The following is a 17,365-nucleotide window of genomic DNA, read 5'->3' on the forward strand; positions in this document are numbered from 1 at the left end:
TGTTATATATATGAAAATTAATTTTATTTTTTTTTCAAGAGATCTATACACTTGTATGTGCTTATTTTATGTAGCAAAAAAAAAACGAAACACAAAAAACTCTTAATATACAATTTTTGCCTTATATTTTTTTGTTTATGTGGATATATTTTGTAATATATATGCATACATGCGAATAATATATATGTGCATATAATGCACACAAATAATTATAAGCATTTTATGTTTTGTTATTTTCCAAAGGCATGTGAATATATACTATTAAGAGTATTCAAATATTTTCCAATAATTTATAGGATATAAAAATTTATGCGCAAGTTCACGAAACAAAATATTTGTGTAATGTGTGTGCACAGTAGGAAGCGGTTAAAATTTTCTGGACACCTTATCCTTATAAACACATACTGAATTAATTATATCAGTAAATATCGAATTTAAATTATTGCGCATATTATAATAACTAAATATATCTGAATTTTTAATATTATAATCATCAAAAATTTTATATAAACCTTTTTTTCCATGATTCATATTATAAATATATTCTTCATCATCTGAATATTTTTCAAATAATAATGTTTGAACTTTTGGATTAAATCGTATATGTCTTTGATTTTTATTTTTTGAATTATTTTCATTTTTTAAATCCGATAGATTCCTTTTTTTTAATATAGATTTTAATATTACAGTATTTTTTTTTGTTTCATTTTCTGTGCTTACATTTGTATTCTCCTTATTACTACTATCTTGGAAATTTACATTTTGAAAAAATATGTTTTGAGTTTTTTTTTCATTATCTAAATTAAACATATTACCAAAAATATTGGAAGGAAATAAATTAGAGTTTTCTAATTTATTATTATTATTTTTGCGCATGCAATTGTTAACTTGTTCAGGTGATTTTTCTAAATTATTTATATTTTTGATAACTGATTCATCATTTTCTTTTTCATTATTTATATTCAAATTATTATGAACAGGGTTAGTTATATAATCTGCATTATTTTTATCTAAATTAATGGATGAGCTTAATGCATTGTGATTAGTATTATTTGCACACCTACTTAAATGTTTAATTATTTTATCAATCATAATATATTTTTTATAATTACTTAATAAGTCTAACATAAAAGTAACAAATTTCAAATGCTTAAGTTTTGTTAAATGCTTTTGAAAATATGCGTCTTCACTGATTTTGAAAGATTTTATACGATTATGAATGGACTTCTCTTTGCCATTTTTCTTCTGGCATTTCCCATCACTACTTTCGTCATTATTTTTTTCAAAATTTTTGTCGCTATGTTCGTCGCGATTATTATCTCGTTCAGTTTCTTCTGAACTTGTAGTGCCCTCATCCGACTCCTGTGCTTCCTTTTCCTGAGCATCTTTTCCCTTTCCCTTATTAGAAGTTTTTTTTGTTAAGGTATTATTTTTTCGAAAAAAAAAGCTATATAGTTTTCGAGTATATTTTATATTCATAGGGTTGAATGAGTTTGGATATCGGTCTGTTTGACTATTTGTTACATCATAAAATGAATCTGAATTTGAAAAAGATATTTCATTTATTTCGTCACAATATGGATATGTATGATTATTATTTACAAAGTTATTATCAATTTGTTGATTTGTGTCTTTATAATCCATAGAAGCAAAATTATTGTTTTGATTTTGATTATAATTTATTTCATTTTGTTCAACTTCATTTTTGTTAGTTAAACAAAAATTTGCATTTTTGTCATTACCTATTAAATCGTCATATAATAAAAAATATTTATAAAAATCGATTTTACTTTCATTTAAATATTTATTAAGAATTTCGGATTCTAAATTGTTTTGAAAAAATAAATCATGAACACTGCTACTTTTGGTAGCATAACTTTTTACATAATTTACTTCATTCTTATTATCCTTTAGTAATACATAATTAAGTAGCTTATTTACAGTATCTGTAATATATAAACTTGTTAATAAAAATAATCTTCGGAAAAATGCGACAACTGTAATTACAATCAAAAATGCATAATATACTTTTATATAGGTAAATAACTTTTTAGGCATATCCCCTAAGTTTATTGTAAAACTTTTCAAATAAACTATCAGCATCAAATATAATAATATAGTGATATGTGTCTGTATTATTTTGTCCTCCATTTTGTATCATGTTTTTTTTTTTTTTTTTTTTTTTTTTTTATTTCTCCTTCTTATTACGCATATATATTATATGGCAATACTTTCCTTATGACACTGTAAATACTAAACACGTTCGGCATTTCATAGCATTTCTCGATTTAATAAATAATACGACTAAAATTATCGTATATTTCCCAAACTTGTATGTACTTTATTTTTTGCACAATCTTGATTGTCATATGTATGCTATACGCATGTCCCGAATAAAACAAATCAATTTTTATACCTGTACATGTAAAATATGGTCGTGCCCCTATAGCTACAATAATGTTAAGGGGCTATACATTCGCACAAGTATAGAGAAGGTACATATAATTAGAGAAATCAATACAATATGAGAAACCGCATACAATATGAGAGATATATTTATATGCAGTTATTTACTATTGGCTTATTTCTCTTAGTCAGTCAAAATAGCATACTTAAAAAAAAAAAAAAAAAAAAAAAGCATATGGCTAGCTAAAATATTTTTTTTTTAAGTAATATTTTTATGTAATATTTTTTATGTAATATTTTTTAGGATTATGGAAATATACATAGAAACAAACTTATTTATGTAATAACATATAAATAAATTCAAAAGGTTTAATTTAATATATTATATATAACATATTTGCTACTCCATTTTTTTTTTTTTTTTCCTCATATATTTTTTTTATTTTTCATATAAAAGGGCATAACATAAAATGGAGAAAATTTGAAAGAAATATATGACGCCCATCATATCATAATTACATATAAAAATAAAAGTTAAAAAAAAAAAGCAAAATAAATTATAAATAAATAAAAATAAAACGAGGCTCAAAATATATTAATATATAATATATTTTTTAAATAAAAATAAACCGAGGAAAAAATATTATGCGGGATTGTAAATAAAAATACAAGTAAATAAAATATCTTACATTAATAATGCATATATATTATATATACTAATATTCACCCGCATGACTTAACCCGCAAATTTTGTACGCATTACCATTATGCGTATATTTATATGTATAATGTATATATATATTATATAATATTTTTTATATGTATAATATGTATATATATTTATATATATTTTTATATACGCATTTATTTTGCATATCCCATTTAAATGCAATATATATATGGTGAATTAATTTTTATAAAAATAACATTTCGTATATATCACCGTGGAAATATTTTACATATACTAATAAAAATTATTCAATATATTAAGGGAAATATTATTTTTTAATAAATAAATGCAAACAAATAATTATGCATTTTTATATAACAATCGAATGCTAATAATATACAATTTTTTTTGAAGTCAGTTTTGTATATAAAAAAGATGATGCTACATTGTGCGCTTATACTGCATACATATATTTTATTCGAAAATTATATATAATTGTAAAATTAAATTAACTGTTGTTTGGGGCATATCAAATATATAATAACTATTCTCCCTTTATTATTATAACTATTATATATATATATACGAAAATAATACTCAGTAAATATTATAAGTTATTTTTTTTTTCAAAAAAATTAAGTTAACTTTCATTTTTTACTGCTTTAATTTTTATTTCTATTTATTTTAAAAAATATGTATGTTATGCAAAAAAAAAGCAATGTTATTCGTTTTAAACTAAAATTGTATTATTATTGCTATAGGATGATAGGGAAAAAAATTAAATTCAGTTGTAGAGTTGGTACTCTTAGAATATGAAACTATGACACAATGTATGTAAAACATTTTAAACATAAAAAAAATAAAATATTTTCTGTATTTTACTTTATGTTCGATTTAAATTTATGTATTATAATTGGTCCTCTGAAATGTTAAGTTTTGTAAAGGATAAGTAGGTGGCATTCATATTTTGCATTGTCATAATAAAAGTAAAAAAATAAAGTGGCAAAGTGTGGACACTTTAAAAAAAAAAATATTCTCACAAATTTGAATGCTTAGAACGAACAATGGCTAAATGCGTTGCAAAATGGTTACGTTTTATTTCCTCAAATATTCGCAAAAAAAAAAAATATATATAAAAGTAAAAGAACATAGAAAGCCTTTCCGGTTTTATTATTTTATGAACATTCTAAAAAAAACACAAAATAACCTTGCATGGTCATATATTTATAGCGACTTAGCTAGCTTAAAAATGCCAAGAAGTTTTTGGCATGCATATAAGTTACATTATTATTCAGCATGCCTACTAAGCGTCTATGCAATTTTCCATGTATATATGTATACCTACTTAATGCTATGAATCGACTATCTTTATAAACAATAATTCATTTTATTAAATTCTACAAACAATTTTCGATATTCTTTCACCGTTGTCATTATATTATAGCTAGCCTTTGTGCTTGTAGAATAATTTTTTTTTTTCATCACGTAACTAGCATAGTCGTGATATAATAAAGAACCAATTTTATGATCAAAATTTCCACATTTATGAATTTTTGTGAAGAATGAAAATGTTTATAATTAAACAAACGCATATTCGTGCATAATTAGTATAACTCTCGTAGTTTATTATTATTTTTTTTTTTTTTTTTATTCCTTACTTTTTTGGCTTGATGCACCAATCGGATTTTCCAAGCTATTTTTTATCTCTCTATATTGTTTATCATTTTGTTTGCATATTTTTGGTATATATAACAATATAGTATAATTTATAAATATATTATTCTGCATATAATGACAAATTTATATTATATTTCAATGGGATTACAAATATAGTATATATGTATTTTCCATAGTTTTGGCATAAGTTTTTTTTTTATTCCCTTTTTCGAAAATGTGCCTGCACATACATAATATTGAAATTTTTGAAAAACCATAATTTGGAAGCATATTATTTGAGAGTACATAAAATCGAATAAAAAAAAAAATTTTGAAAAAGTTGAACTTAAAATGCCATTAAAATTTATTATACATGATCCCAAAATAACAGTGCTCCAAACTCCTGAAGAATTTTTTAAAACATTAAAAACGTTGGTTAAAAATTCAAGGGAAAGAATAGTTATTAGTTCTTTATATATAGGAACAGGGGAGCTTGAAAAAGAATTTGTAGATAATATAATAGATAATAAAAATATAAAAGATATACAGGTTGATATATTATTAGATAAACAAAGAGGTACAAGACCTGAAGGAAAACAAAAAGAAACATCAATAAGTATATTATCAAAATTATTTAAATATGGCAATAATATAAATATAAGTTTATTTCATAATCCATTACTTGGTGCTATGCTATATAATATACTACCTCATAGAGCCAATGAAGCACTAGGAGTTATGCATATGAAAATATATATGGGTGATGATACCCTTATAATGTCTGGAGCAAATCTTAATAATAGCTATTTAACAAATCGAAAAGATAGATACTTTTTAATCGAAAATAAATTATTAGCAAATTCGATTTATAAAATTGTTAATTGTGTGCAGCAAATGTCATTTTCTTTAAATCCCGATTTAACTGTTGATTGGAGAAGCGATTTAATAAATCCGTTGATTGAATCATATTTATATAGAGAACAATTCTATAGAAGAATAAGATTTATCTTGAGAGAAGTCCAAAAAGATATTTCAGAGTATAATATTAATACCTTCGGTACCGATTTTGTCACACACAATAATGATAACACATTATTACATAGCGATAAAGAAATGGAAAAAAATAATGATCAACAAAATGAATATACACAAGCATATGATATAAATAATTTTTCAACTAGTTTTAATATAAGTGAAAAAAAATCGGATATTCATTTACACAATATAGGCAATAATACTACTGAACATGATAGCAAAACTAATAATCATATTCCCTCCAAAATTAATAACTTTTTTTACCCTTTATATGAAAAAAAAAAAAAAATAGTAACGATCGAGCTAGGTATGCAATGTCCATTTTCCATTCCACCAATTTATGATGATACAGATATGCTTGAAGATACGTTAAAGAATATTGAAAAATATAATCAAAGTTTAATTGTTGCATCAGCATATTTTAATTTTACTAAACCAATTTTGAAATTGTTCAGACGTATTTATGATAATTTGTTTCCAAAAAAAGGAAGAATACATTTTATTACAGCTGCACAATCAGCTAATAGTTTTTACAAATCACAAGGTATAACCTATTATATACCTCTTGCTTATAGTATTATTGCTGATAGGTGTATTGAATTTGTTACATCAAATTTTCTTAATTTATTTAAAATTGTAAAAAAAACACCTAATTTAGAACAAAAATTATATAACGCAACAAATATATATTTGGAATATCATAAACCAGAATGGACATTTCATTCAAAGGGAATGTGGATAATTGATAATTTTGGAAATAGCGAAAATGATAAAAAACATGTATGTTCAGAAAAATGTGAACAAAATATCCAAAAATTGGAAAATAATTCATATAATTTGGAAAATTGCCTGAACATGTCAGAATTTTGTGACTATAAAAAAAGTGTGTATAAACAAATATTAAGTGATGAAAGTAATAATATAAATCAATTATTAGAACCTCCTGAATGTATGCCATGGGGAACTGTCATAGGAAGTTCAAATTATGGACGCAGAGCTTCATACAGAGATTTAGAAATGGGATTTATTATTAAAACAAATGATCCGAATTTAAGAAAACAATTTCAAGAAGAATTAAATAATATTTACAAGTCATCAAAATATGTAAATATGGTCGATCTTAAATCAAGATATTCACCTTGGCAATTATATGTACTCAATATTTTTTTTAGACGGATGTTGTAAAAACACATATTTGTGTATATCATTCCGAACTTTTTTCATGTTTATGCATATAGCCATATATACATATTTTGCGCTATATCCTCATAAAACTTTTTTAGATAAAAAGCTATGTATATAGTATTTATGTGTTACCTTTTATAGGAACAGAAAATATTCATATATATACATTTCACATATTTGTATTTATTTTATTGTTGATTTTATTTTTTTTTTAAGTATTCATTATATTTTTATTATCATACCTTTTAATATTATTCCAATTTTTATTTTATAATTCCCATAAATGAATTAAGAAACAATTACAATGTTATTGTTTAATTTTTTTTAACTATATATAATTAAATATTCTTTACAATTTTAAATTGCACTAAAAAAATGCATACTACTGTATGAACGTGCAGGTATTTCTTAAAAAATTTTGTTTCACCATTTTAATTGTCGAAAAAATAATAAGTAACATCATTGTAACTATACTTTTTTGCTAGGAGTGTAGAACATATTGAAAATTTAATTTATAAAATATATTCCGAAAAATATTTGTAAAGCCTTAACCATCTTGCAATCACTATTTGATTTTTTTTGTATTTTTTTGTTTTTTCATTATGTTTTATTTCTATATATTTTTTGTAGTTTTATATTAAATATAGAAATGGTTTATATTATCACAAATTAATATATATACATAGATAAGCCAAAGTATAAACATGGGTTTATAATAATCAGAGAAGCCACCCAAACCTATAACTACAACATTATATTAATACTAAACGAAGGGAATATGTACTTCGATTTATACATAATGTGCATAATTGCCCAAACTTGTTCATAATAATTAAAATACAGTCACACTAATATATGAACATTAATGTATGTGATATCAATTCGGTGAAATAAAAATATTTGAAAAAAAAACGAACATATATCTTAGTTATTTGCACATGCTTGAGAATCAGATTAACATCAAAGGATGTAATGTATCTGCAATTGAGGTTATACAAGGAATGCTAACATATGCAGAAAAAATGGGAAGCTACTATGAAGAAGTAAAAGCATTTTTTAAGACTCAACGAGTTCAATTTTAATCGAACTATGATATTTTTTTATCTTGTATTATTACTCAAATCACTTATGATCATAAATGCTTCTAAACTTTACAATTATAATAACATAAATAAAAGAAATTCATTTTTTATATATAGTAATATTCATAAAAACACCTATAGTAAAATAAAGAGTGCTCATGATATATTTTTAAAAAGAAATCAATATTTTAAAAATGGTAAACCACACACTAAAGTATTATTAGTTAATTTATTAGACAAAGACCAAAATGAAATGCTTGATTTTTCAAGTAATAATAGGAAGGAAACTAGCCCTAATGAAGAAAAGCAAAAAAAAAAAAAAATAAACAATGATAACAAAAATAATAGTAATTATAATGAGGAGAAAAGTTCTATACAAGCCACATTAGCGAAAACCAAAAAGTTTTGTAACTATTTAACTAATAAGCTAGGCCGATTAAATAAAAAATTACGAGAAATAAAAAAATTAGAAGCTATTTTTTATGCAAATCCTAATATATTAACGGAAGATCAGCAAGTTAAATTAAGCAAAAAAAAACATATAAAAAACGAAATCGTTTTAATTAATAGATATAGAAAAAAATACTTTTCTTATAAAAGAAATTTAATGAAAAACATAGATGATTTATCACCTTTTTTTTATTCAAAAAAAAAAAAAAAAAAAAAACAATTATGTACAAATCAGGAATTTGCGGAAATATGTAAGGAAAAAAAAACACACACATACGTCTAAAATATATGACTTGTTCATAAATAAATTGAACCAACTTGTTAATTGTATTTAAATGCTTTATATATAAATAAAATTTGAGATTATACATGAATTTTTTATTTACTTTATTTTTTTTTAAGTGAAATCCGAAAATCCTAAGGAAGCAGTGCAAAACATAAAAAATATAGACATAAGTAAAATTCCAAGAAATGTAACCGATTATTTGATATTTAACAAAATTGGAACAAGGGAAGATATTAAAATTTTATTTGGACTCAAAGCTATAAAAATAAATGGAAATACAAGTACTGGAAAAAGCAAAATTGCATACGTGAAAATAATTGTTTAATATTCTCTTTATTTATATATTTGCCTGTCCTGTTCATAATTTATATGCATATATGTTGAAAAAAAATGCACAAATCATAATTTAAATGGTTATTTTATAAAAATATGTAAAATAATATTATATATTTTTCCTTCAGTTGATGATGAAAATTATATACTAAATGTTATGGAGGACGAAGTAAAAGTTTTTGATCAAGTTGTTGGCATCCATGAGGATCAGTAAGGAGAGATAAAAAATATGAAAAATAATGCATACGAGTTTATATTATAGTTCTTAAATAGTTGCATTATAGTTCTTAAATGGTTGCATAACCAATGCCTGTAACGATATTACATATGTATGCATGTTACACACCACATAATGAACCATTTACCTTTTTTACAGCTATGTTGTAAGAAAACGATTTACAAAAAGTCAGAAACAAATTTTAGAACAAAAAAAAAATGAAAAAATGGCAGATATAAGGAAAGAAGTTAAGGGGGTGGAACAATTTTTCAACATCAAAAAATAGTACATGTATATAGAGAAAGTCTGCTATAATGTATTACTCCACCTATTATAGCTAGCTATTCCATTATTTTTTTCAAACATAGAACGGATTTTTATGTACTGTTCATACATTTGTAGTGACATTTAAAAAAAAATGTGCATATGTTTTTCGTTTTTTTATGAACATGAAATAATATTTTTTTATAACTCTCTAAAATGTTCTAAAAAAATAAAAATAAACTTTTTATTTGTTAAATGATAGTATTTTTTTAGATTTTAAAAAACATAAAATAATAATAATAAAAATAAAAATAACAAAAATAATTAAAACAATAACAATATATAAAAATATAGTCAGGTGTACAATTCTCTGCCTCTAAACTAACATTTGACCTTAATATATTTTGTTTACTACATAAGCATGAGAAATATACAGTTTCTCGTTTGGTTTTCCATTTCAATTGGCAATTATACATAAAAATTTGTTTATGTAATATATTTTTTTGATAAAATTAACTTGTTCATATATTTTTTTTTTCATTTTTTTAATAATTCATATGTATAGCAAATAAATATGTGCATCCCCTCCCTATATATATGGAATAACATAATATGCATATATATATTACCATTTCATCTTTTCCTACTTATGTAAATTTTAGAAAAAAAATTTATATACACATTATTTTATTTTATATTACATCAATTTGTGATATTATATATATTTTTATTCTCCTCTTTTTATTGTTTTTTTGTGAATAAAAGTATTCTATGATTTAATTTTCTTTTTACAGTTTTTCCATTTTGAATATTAAAAAAGCTCTTTAATTTTAACAGTTCATATTAAAAAAAAATATATGTTGCTTTTTTTTTTCACTGTGTTTTCGTTATAATGAATACTGAGTTTGTAATAAAAAAAGTTGACAATTTAAAAATATGAGAAAATATCAGAAAAGATCAGAAAAAAATATACTGATTCAAATGTTTAGATTTCTACTAGCTTTGTGAAGTCTTATAAAAATATCGTTATATTTGCTGGATATAAGTAAGTAGATATCTACATACCTATCTATATATCACATGATTAACAAAATTAGTTGTACAAACAAAAATATACACTCCTTCTGTTTGGCAATATAATATTAGTCAAACGGGTTTTTCTTCTTTCCATTCATCCATTATGTTTATTTCTTTGTATTGTCGCAAAAATGGAGTAACAACTTTTAGCTATTTAAATTTTTTTTTTTTTCTCCTTATAGTAGTAGAATTATCTTGAGAAAGCCAAAATGAAATATCCAAGTTTGACATTTCTTGAACAAAATGAATCACACGTCTTTCGATAATATATTACAGACCAAAACATTTAAGTTAGGAATTGAGGATATTCAAAATATTGGGTCTTCCTATTATGGCGAAAATAATAAAAAAATCGATCGATACAATGAAGAAATCAATTTGCTTAAACAACAGTAATAATTACAAAAGTCGAAAAAATGTTAAAAAGTGTGCACTGCCATTCGTCCACTTCCTTGCATTTTTCACTTCCTTACGTTTTCACTCCTTATGATTCTCCATTTTTTGTCACTCCTTCGCAGGCTTAGCGACCTAAACGAAAAGATGGGGAAAAGGTAATTCAAAGAATGCGCATACATATATTAGACTTTTCAAATGAGTTGATCCTCAATTTTATGATGAACACTTTCCACATTTTTCACATTTTTTACCATTGCAGCGGTGCAATACATAAGGTCCTTGAACCCGTTGGAGCCCCCAAAATAACATTTTGGTATTACGAACTAAAGGAAATGGTAATACTTTGAAACAGGAAAAAATATATAACCTATATGTGCATGTCATTTTGCCTGCTCAAATTTATGACCTTACCTTTTTCACTACAGAAAGAATTCCAGGACCTGGTTATGTACGAAATAAAAAAAAAGAAAAAGCATTTTAAAACCTTAAGTAATAGTTGTATGAAATATTTATGTAATAAAGAAAAAATAAAATTAAAAAAACAAGAGGAAGAAGAAAAAAAATTAAAAATCCATTCAAAAAATATATCATCATATATGGATGTTTTTTGGAAGAAAATTGAAAAATTAGTTTGGGAAGAGAAAAAAAGAGAATTACAAAAGACTTTAAATAAAAATAAAGAGATGCGATTTAAAAAATTTGTCAAAGGTGCTATTAAAAAAATTAAAAATGCTCGACATAATGCACATGAGTTGTTTGAAAATAATATGAACGATCTTCCTTGCTCAAACAATAATAGTGAAAACAATGCGAATAGTAATAACGAAAATGAGAATGAGGAAAATGAAAACGAAGAGAATGATAACGATGAGAATGAGAACGAAGAAAATGAAAACGATGAGAATGAAGAGAATGAGAATGAGGAAAATTCTGCTGCCGATGAGGAAGCCGAATGTGCAAGTAATAACACTGATAACGACACAAAAGATAATGCTAATGCACCCCCACAGCGACCCATTGTTAGTGCTCCGAAAAAGGACACGAAAATATCCTCATCCAAAGCTAACCATAGTAATGAAGATAAAGAACTTGGTGAAGAAGATTTAACCGATCAGGAAGATGAAGATATCTTATTAGATGAAGAAATGGAATCTATGGATGAATCAGAAGAACAAGAAGTGAACTTATTAGATGATGAAGCTAATATGCCAGTTGAGGAATTACTCAAAAGAATTTACGGTTTTAAAAGTGGAGAAGAATATATAAATTTGATGCAAAATGAAGAAGATGATGAAGATGGTGATACTGACATGGATGATCAAGTATCTACACAAAATGATTCGACTAAGCCAAGTCAAAACTCAAAAAAGAGGAAACTCCCGGATGGAGATGGAAGCGACAGAGAACCGAAAACTGTGAAGATGGAAGAAACGGAGGCTGTTAGCGATGCACCAAATAATGATGAAACTGCTAATGAGGCAGATGCGGGTAACAACACCGAAACTGCCAACGATGTAGATGTACCGAACAACACTGAACCCGTCAAAGAGGAAGGAAACAGGATTGGGGAGAGCCCAATAAAAATAGACGAAATATTGGAGTGTAATATGGATGAAAAGCATTTAACAAAAATTCCACCCTTCATAAAAGCAACATTACGTGATTATCAACATGCTGGATTACATTGGTTATTATATTTATATAAAAATAATATAAATGGAATATTAGCAGATGAAATGGGGTTAGGTAAAACTCTTCAATGTATTTCATTATTAGGGTATCTTGCATATTATTTGAATATATGGGGCCCACATCTAATAATAGTTCCTACATCTATATTAATAAATTGGGAGATCGAATTAAAGCGGTTTTGTCCATGTTTTAAAATATTATCATATTATGGTAATCAAAATGAAAGATATAAAAAAAGAATCGGATGGTTTAATAATGATTCATTTCATGTTTGTATATCTAGTTATTCAACAATTGTAAAAGATCACATAATTTTTAAAAGAAAAAATTGGAAATATATTATATTAGATGAAGCTCATAATATAAAAAATTTTAATACAAAAAGATGGAATATAATATTAAGTTTAAAAAGAGATAATTGTTTATTAATCACTGGAACACCATTACAAAATAGTCTAGAAGAACTATGGTCATTATTACATTTTTTAATGCCAAATATATTTACATCTCATTTAGATTTTAAAGAATGGTTTTCAGATCCTTTAAATTTAGCGATTCAAAAAAGTAAAATTAGTGATTCAAAAGAATTAATAGATAGATTACATACTGTTATTAGACCATATATTTTAAGACGATTAAAAAAAAACGTTGAAAAAGAAATGCCAAATAAATATGAACATATAATTAAATGTAAATTAACTAGAAGACAAAAAATATTATATGATGAATTTATAAATAATAAAAAAGTTCAAAATACATTAACTAGTGGTAATTATATGGGTTTAATGAATATTTTAATTCAACTAAGAAAAGTATGTAATCATTGTGATTTGTTTACTAATAAATATATTCAAACACCATATTATTATATTTTGCCTATTCAATATAATATACCAAAATTTTGCTTACTGTTTGAAAATAATTATTATAAAGATTTCTATCTTATTTTATTTTTACACAATGAGTTTGTTTCTTTAGGGGGTATTGCCAAAGATGCCCACCCCAACCAAAATCAGAATCACCACTACTCCGATTCTAACATTCAGATACCTTCAAAAAATAATGACTCACCATTTTTCAGTCCTAAACAGTCACAAAATAGTATCCTTAACATGGAAACCTTATCCGGTTTTCCCTTCGGTAATTTTTCTAAAAATAATGAATGCACAAACTTAAACGGGATAACCCAAACAAATGAATTGGCTAGTAAGGGCCTAATTGAAGAGGTAAATTATGGAGGTTCATTTTTTTCAACTCACACCCAAAATAATATACCTCTTTATGAAAATGCAAAGATGGAGGAACAAAATAATTTGAAACCACCTGAGTGGTTTAACGAAATAAACAAAATGAAAGATAATCCAAATTTTGATTATTTAAATTATTATAAAAATATTTTAATTAATTTAAATAAAAATAAGGAACTGAAAATGGGTAGCCAAACAGTTAATTATGAAAATAATGAAAGTGTGCAAGATTTATGTACCTACGTAAATAATGAAATATACAAAGAAAATATTCCCAAAAATTTTCTAACATATTCAAATGAATTTATAAACGAGCTAAATAATAATTATGATATATTATCTACATTTATAGATCCACAAAATAAATATAAAAGTTATGATGAGCATTTATATGTTATGGAATATGATAAAACTTCTTATAATGCACCACTTCAAAGTGATAGTTTACGAGGGAATAAGCAAATGACTTCTCATCCTAGAGGTTCTAGTAATAGAGGTCGTCCTCCTAGGGGTAGTCATCCTGGCCGTCCATCTCGAGGAAGTCATCCTGGTCGTCCATCTCGGGGCAGTCATGCAGGACGTCCATCTCGAGGTGGCCATGTTGGTCGCCCACCTCGGGGAGATACTGGAAGTCAACACACACGCACTAATATTAATGAAAAAACGGAACAACCCAATAATAATGTGAATAGTAATATACCGAACGAAGGGAATGAAACAACTGCTCGTCCTGTAGAGACAAGCCATTTTTGGAGAAAAAAATATTTATATAGATATAATATGAAAGTAATAAATAGAGAAGTGCAATATAAAAACTTTTTTACTGATGAAACAAATCAAACTTATTTAAATTCGTTAGAACATAATTTATGGATAAAAAAACAGAAGGAAGAAGAAATGAACAAAATAAAAATTGAAGAAAAAAAAAATAAACAATTAATATCAAATTATCATTTTATTAAAAATAGTAGAATACCAATATTTGGGTCAAATTTATTACATCTATTAAAAACTGAATTTTCCAAAGATAAAAATATTGTATATAATCATACAAATAATATAATTATAAATAATGGGTCTATGAAAGAAGTACATGTAGAGGATATACCTTCGACAGATTATTACTATAATTATATGAATCAAAATATAAAAAATGAAAATAGTGATCCTGGTGAAAGTCTAATAAATGATAATAACAATATAAACAGATGCAAACCAAATGATTGTGCTTCGATAGTGTTAGAGCGACTTTTTCCAACTATGGAATATTTTCTTAAACTATATGAAAAAGTAATACAAAATTTTATAGTCATAAATTGCCCATTTGTTATTTGTAGCCCCCCAAATATTTTAATAAATAGAAATTCGAAATATGACAATAATAAAGAAATATGTAGAACCCAAAATTATAGTAATATTAGTAGAGAAGAAGATATTATAAAAAAAATAAAAAAAGCAACAAGAGTTTATCATAATGCATTTCTAAAACAGTCTATTATTTTTCCATTGAATAAAGATATATCATTAGGAAGTGGGAAATTATTTGCTTTAGAAAAATTATTAAGTAAATGTAAAAGAGAAGGAAATAAATGTTTATTATTTACACAATTTATAAAAATGCTAGATATTTTAGAAATATTTTTAAACCATTTAAATTATTCATTTATTCGACTTGATGGTTCAACTAAAGTAGAACAGCGTCAAAAAATTGTAACTAAATTCAATAATGATAAATCTTATTTTATATTTATATCCTCAACACGTAGTGGTAGTATTGGTATTAATTTGACAGCAGCCAATGTAGTTATCTTTTATGATACAGATTGGAACCCATCAATTGATAAACAAGCGATGGACAGATGTCATAGAATAGGGCAAACTAAAGATGTTCATGTTTTTCGATTTGTTTGTGAATATACTGTAGAAGAAAATATATGGAAAAAACAGTTACAAAAAAGAAAGCTAGATAATATTTGTATAAATATGGGAAATTTTAATAGCCAAAATAATCGAAATAATAATACAAGTCTTCAAGACCATAATGAAATGAATAAAGACTGGTTCTCAAATGTTGATACTATCAAAGAAATATTTATTAACAAACAAAATAATGACGAGGATGATGATATTTATCAAGACAGATTATTACATGAACATTTAGAGAATCCAGAAAAAACAAATGTTCGTTTTGAAAAAACATTGGAGCATGTTGAAGATAAAGATGACATAAATGCTTTGCACGTTACAAGAAGGGAAAGGCAACACGAGTTGTCCCAAGACATGCAGGTATGCACCTACCCCCAAATTTTTTTTTTTTTTTTTTTTTTTTGCCTGTACATGCATACGACATTCTGTTGTGGCCCCATTTATTGTACAAATTTTTTTACACACATTTTATATTTTTTTCACTTTTTAGGAATTTACAAACAAAAACGATTTCCAAGAAGCCTATACTTTAACCTCCTATTGTTTTAACTTTTTAAATGAAAACTTGACAGATAGTTTGAAACAACAAATTGATGAAATGAAAATGAGAATTGAAATTGAAATGATGAATGCTAAGGAAGACGAGAACAATTCGTTTGATAGTTTGTCTAACCAAAGTGATGAGGTGGAAAATTATGAACAAGTCAGAAATGAAGCAACATAGCTACCCAAATTAGCTATAAAAGTCAGGTATTATTCCAAAATTTGAAATAATTAAAAAGAGGAAAAAAAAAAATATTGCTTTGCAATAAAAAATATCCCAATTTTTTTAATATCATATCATAACGTTAATAGGTTAATCAAGTGAAATATACCTACAAACGTATAATATATTTTCATTTTGTATTTATAAGGCATTATTTTTAAATACCCTATATGTAGTCATATAATACATTTTTTTTTTCTTTGTTTTTTTACATAAACTTTGTGTCTCAATATTTATGTACACATAACCTAAAAACATATGCCTTCTTTCACATACATATATGTATATTTTTGTGTGTGACATACAAACAACTATTTTTAATTTCACCATATTAATGTTTATAATTATTATTTTGTTTATGATTTATTTTTAATATTAATCCGACATAAACCAACATATATACTTTATAAAAAAATGACACCTTTTCCAAACAAAATTATAATCTAATTTTTTTAATGAAAAAAATAATATAGTATAGCAACAACCTTTTTTATGTATATCCAATTCTGTATTTTTAAATATTATCATGGATAAGTAAATAGTTGTATAATTAAGGGATACTAATTTATTTTATTTTTAAATGATATAAAAATGTTTTAAAAAAATAATATATATCTTTGGAAGTAGGTAGTAATTAATTTGCTTTTTCAATATTTTATTTCGTATAATTTTTGAAC

The 17,365-nt window shown here is 24.6% G+C and overlaps 4 protein-coding genes across 4 annotated transcripts; 3 read left to right on the forward strand and 1 right to left on the reverse strand.

Annotated features, from left to right (window-relative positions):
- Positions 1 to 366: 366 nt before the first annotated feature.
- PCHAS_0719600 (conserved Plasmodium protein, unknown function) lies at positions 367 to 2,151 on the reverse strand (the record flags this gene model as incomplete). The annotated part of the gene is made up of 1 exon (XM_729198.2): positions 367 to 2,151. One exon carries the CDS (start codon positions 2,149 to 2,151, stop codon positions 367 to 369), a length of 1,785 nt encoding a protein of 594 aa, XP_734291.2.
- A 2,932-nt stretch (positions 2,152 to 5,083) lies between these two features.
- PCHAS_0719700 (phosphatidylglycerophosphate synthase, putative) lies at positions 5,084 to 6,952 on the forward strand (the record flags this gene model as incomplete). The annotated part of the gene is made up of 1 exon (XM_738382.1): positions 5,084 to 6,952. The coding sequence occupies one exon, from the start codon at positions 5,084 to 5,086 to the stop codon at positions 6,950 to 6,952; it is 1,869 nt and encodes a 622-aa protein (XP_743475.1).
- Positions 6,953 to 8,041: 1,089 nt separating this feature from the next.
- Positions 8,042 to 9,606, forward strand: PCHAS_0719800 (RNA-binding protein, putative; the record flags this gene model as incomplete). The annotated part of the gene is made up of 4 exons (XM_016797697.1): positions 8,042 to 8,735; positions 8,887 to 9,051; positions 9,232 to 9,313; positions 9,480 to 9,606. 4 exons carry the CDS (start codon positions 8,042 to 8,044, stop codon positions 9,604 to 9,606), a joined length of 1,068 nt encoding a protein of 355 aa, XP_016653625.1.
- A 1,298-nt stretch (positions 9,607 to 10,904) lies between these two features.
- On the forward strand, positions 10,905 to 16,646 carry PCHAS_0719900 (Snf2-related CBP activator, putative; the record flags this gene model as incomplete). The annotated part of the gene is made up of 5 exons (XM_016797698.1): positions 10,905 to 11,053; positions 11,180 to 11,212; positions 11,317 to 11,392; positions 11,483 to 16,282; positions 16,413 to 16,646. 5 exons carry the CDS (start codon positions 10,905 to 10,907, stop codon positions 16,644 to 16,646), a joined length of 5,292 nt encoding a protein of 1,763 aa, XP_016653626.1.
- Positions 16,647 to 17,365: the final 719 nt, after the last annotated feature.

This window comes from Plasmodium chabaudi (assembly GCF_900002335.3).
Source record: "Plasmodium chabaudi chabaudi strain AS genome assembly, chromosome: 7".
Classification (NCBI taxonomy): domain Eukaryota; phylum Apicomplexa; class Aconoidasida; order Haemosporida; family Plasmodiidae; genus Plasmodium; species Plasmodium chabaudi.